Below are 3638 nucleotides of genomic sequence, written 5' to 3' on the forward strand. Positions count from 1 at the left end.
AATAAGTATCATAGTGATGATACATTAAACACCTAAAAGGCCAGATTAGTAGCAATATGGTTTAGACAAAAGGAAGGTGTTGATTATTTTGACACATATGCACTAGTAGCAAGGACAGCGACAATAAGAGTATTATTTGCATTAGCTTCTCTGAATGACCTTATTGTTCATCAAATGGATGTTAAATCAGCAGTCTTAAATGGAGATCTCGGTGAGAAAATCTACATGGAACAACAGAAGTTTATGTGCTTCTTGGAATGAACAAAAGACATGCAAACTTGTCAAATCCTTATATGGTTTAAAACAGGCATTAAAATAATGGCATCAAAAGTTTGACTTCATACTTTCAAAAGGATTTATTCCAATTTTTTATGACAAATGTCTGTACATAAAGGTCTGTGGAAACATTGTAGTATTTTTGTGTATATACATTGATGATATGTTAATCATTAGCAATGAGATGCATGTAATTTTAGTAACAAAGAGATTTCTAACTTCCACATTCAAGATGAAAGATCTTGGACTAGTTGACACTATTTTAGGGATCAAAGTAAAATGAAATAGTGGGGGTTATGAACTTAGTCAAACATATTATATTGAGAAAATATTGGATAAGTTTAAACATCTACACTTTAAGGAAGTAAATACTCCATTTGATCCTAGTGTTAAACTTCAAAAGAACAATGCAAGACTTATGGCCAAATTGGAATATGTAAGTGAAATTGGATGTCTAATGTCTTTAAGGCAATGTATCAGGCCTGGCATAGAATTTGCAGTTAATAAAAGTAGAAGATTTGCTAGCAATCCAAATGGTGAACATTGGAAGGCCATGACTAGGGTTTTCGGTTACCTCTTAAAGACTAAAAATCTTGGCCTTAATTATGGTAGGTTTTCTGCCATAGAAGGATATACCGATGCGAGTTGGATATTGAGTGTTGGAGATCATAAATCTACAACAGGGTGGATATTTACATTGTTCGGAGGTGCGATTTCTTGGAAGAGCAAGAAACAAACATGAATTACTCTTTCGGACATGGAATCAGAGTTTATGGATCTTTCTTTCGCTGGTCAAGAAGCGAAATGGTTAAGGGACCTTTTCATTGGAAGTTCCATTGGCTAAAGACAATGATATGAAAGTGTTGATACATTGTGATAGCCAAGTCACCCTAACAAGAGCATTCAGTGAAGTATATAATGGAAAGTCTAGGCACATATGATAAATGGTTGTTGCTCTTATTTTGATCATTGCTTGAGTTTGATTTTTGAATTCAAATATATGCAACTCTTCGTGAAGTGTTGCTGAATAAAAACATACAACTATTAAAAAACGTTACTATAAGCAAAACATCATAACTATTAAAAAAAATATTGATAAAAAGATGTTGTTTCATCGGCTTTTACAACTTTTTGAAATAACACAAATGGGACCTATAAGTAAAGTGCTTCAAATACTATAAATAAAGTGTTCCGTACACAATTTCAATCTAACTCTATTCAACTTAGAAGCATTATCTATCAACACAAACATAACAGAAATATTTTACATGGTATTTGGGTTTTTAACGCAAATTGGAAATTATTATATTTTGCAACGATGCAAACACAGGTAGCCATTATTGACTATTATTTGAAAGATAAATAAAACTATCATAATATTAATACAACCAATTTCATCAAGGAACGTTTCAGATAGATAACATTTTTTATTAATAATATATATATACTTTGCTTTCACGTGATCAAATATACATGACTCATCTATTATATAATGTACGTGCAATGGGCTAATACTTAGACGCATTTGCATGCTTTACCAAATACAAAAAATCTCTTAAGATAAAAGAAAAAATACTCACAAACAAGAAATGGATTTAGGACAAGTTCTACACATGAATGGAGACGTCGAAGAAGCCAGCTATGCAAACAACTCCTTAATTCAGAGAGAGGTGATTTCTTTGGCAACATCTTTGAGAGTTAAAGCTATAACAAATCTATATTGTAGCTTGTGCCCTAGAAGTTTTGCAATTGCAGACTTGGGTTGTTCTTCGGGACCAAACACTTTATTGGTGACCTCAGAAATTATTAAGGTTGTTGAAAAACTTTGTCGACAGTTGAATCATCAATCTCCAGAATATAACATTTTTTTGAACGATTTATCGGGAAATGACTTCAACAGCATATTCAAATCCCTTGACAGTTTCAAAAAAAATTTACGCCATGAAATGGAAACCGAAATAGGTTCTTGCTACATCTCTGGCGTTCCCGGATCCTTTTATGGTAGAATTTTTCCTAACCAGAGTTTACATTTTGTCCATTCTTCATATAGTCTTCATTGGCTATCTAAGGTTTGTTTATATTAATTATCTCTCTTTTTATATGCTAGTTGAATTTCTAGGGTACTACTTAATCAACTTTTCACTCTACTCCAATATAAATAATTTTTGTTTATGTGTTTAATAGGTTCCCATAGGTGTAGAAAATAATAAGGGCAACATTTACCTATCTACTACAAGCCCATCAAATGTTCTCAAGGCTTATTACGAGCAATTTCATATAGATTTCTCTCTTTTTCTCAAGTGTCGTGCTCAAGAATTAGTTGAAGGAGGTTGCATGATTCTAACACTTATAAGTGAAGGGTCTTCTTACGGTTGGGAGCTTTTGGCTAAATCTATTAATGATATGGTCGTGCAGGTAATATATATATACTGATCCAATATAAACATTCAAGGCATTAGTTTGACAATATTAATATGAATGATGCAATTTGTGTTGTAGGGAATTATTGAAGAAGAAAAACTCAATACTTTTAACATTCCAAACTATTTTCCATCTCCATCTGAAGTGAAATTGGAAGTTAAAAATGAAGGATCATTTTCGATCAATGAATTGGAGGTTTCAGAAATAAACTGGTATAATGTTCCTGATATGGCTGAATCAGTAGTAAAAAGCACGAGGGCTATAATTGAACCTTTGTTAATTAGTCATTTTGGTGAAGGTGTCATTAAAGAGATATTTGAGCATTTTAGAAAAACATTAACAAGTGGAATATCCAAAGAGAGAGCCAAGACGACAAATCTTACCATAACATTGACTAGAAAACCATGAGCACATCATTTTGTTTGTGATTAATAGTTGTTAAAAAAATTTATAATTATGTGAGTTATTTGGAAGTTGGCCAATATTTATATTTTCTCTTATAAGATCATGTGTAATAAGCAAGAAGTTGACACAATTTGTTCTTTGTCATGGAACTGATATATGGTTAAGACCTCATGTTTTTTTTAAATATTTTTTGTGGGTTATTGTAGAAACTTTACTAATGCTTACTTAGATAATGGTAATATTTATCGTTACCTTTGTTGCTTTTTGCTCTCAATTGTCTTTGTATTGAGTTTTGGTTACCCTTTATACTTATCTAAATTTATAATATATATTTATTAGTCCATTAAAATAAAAAATTTGAAACGTACTTCTAATGTTTTAGAAATGTTCGATTTTGTAAAATTGATCATTATGAATGGCACCTCTCATCTTATAAATCGGTTTTATATGAATGAGTTAGATCAAACTCTATATAAATCCTTTGTGGATTCTATCTTTAATCAATGTGGTTTTTGGGTTTTTTCCATTACACCCCC

At 31.4% G+C, this 3638-nt stretch overlaps 1 protein-coding gene across 1 annotated transcript; it reads left to right on the plus strand.

Annotated features, from left to right (window-relative positions):
- The first annotated feature begins 1853 nt into the window (after positions 1-1853).
- LOC127115676 (S-adenosyl-L-methionine:benzoic acid/salicylic acid carboxyl methyltransferase 3) lies at positions 1854-3361 on the plus strand. The gene is made up of 3 exons (XM_051047154.1): positions 1854-2345; positions 2461-2691; positions 2776-3361. The coding sequence occupies exons 1-3, from the start codon at positions 1866-1868 to the stop codon at positions 3103-3105; spliced, it is 1041 nt and encodes a 346-aa protein (XP_050903111.1). The 5' UTR covers positions 1854-1865; the 3' UTR covers positions 3106-3361.
- Positions 3362-3638: the final 277 nt, after the last annotated feature.

Source organism: Lathyrus oleraceus, chromosome 1 (genome assembly GCF_024323335.1).
Source record: "Lathyrus oleraceus cultivar Zhongwan6 chromosome 1, CAAS_Psat_ZW6_1.0, whole genome shotgun sequence".
Taxonomy (NCBI): Eukaryota; Viridiplantae; Streptophyta; class Magnoliopsida; order Fabales; family Fabaceae; genus Lathyrus; species Lathyrus oleraceus.

What these genes read in the sequence shown, in the direction of transcription:
- LOC127115676 (XM_051047154.1), top strand. Translation starts at nt 1,866, where the DNA reads ATGGATTTAGGACAAGTTCTACACATGAATGGAGACGTCGAAGAAGCC. An exon ending in GTCTTCATTGGCTATCTAAG is followed by an intron (nt 2,346 to 2,460) that starts GTTTGTTTATAT and finishes TGTGTTTAATAG; the next exon opens with GTTCCCATAGGTGTAGAAAA. An exon ending in TTAATGATATGGTCGTGCAG is followed by an intron (nt 2,692 to 2,775) that starts GTAATATATATA and finishes TTTGTGTTGTAG; the next exon opens with GGAATTATTGAAGAAGAAAA.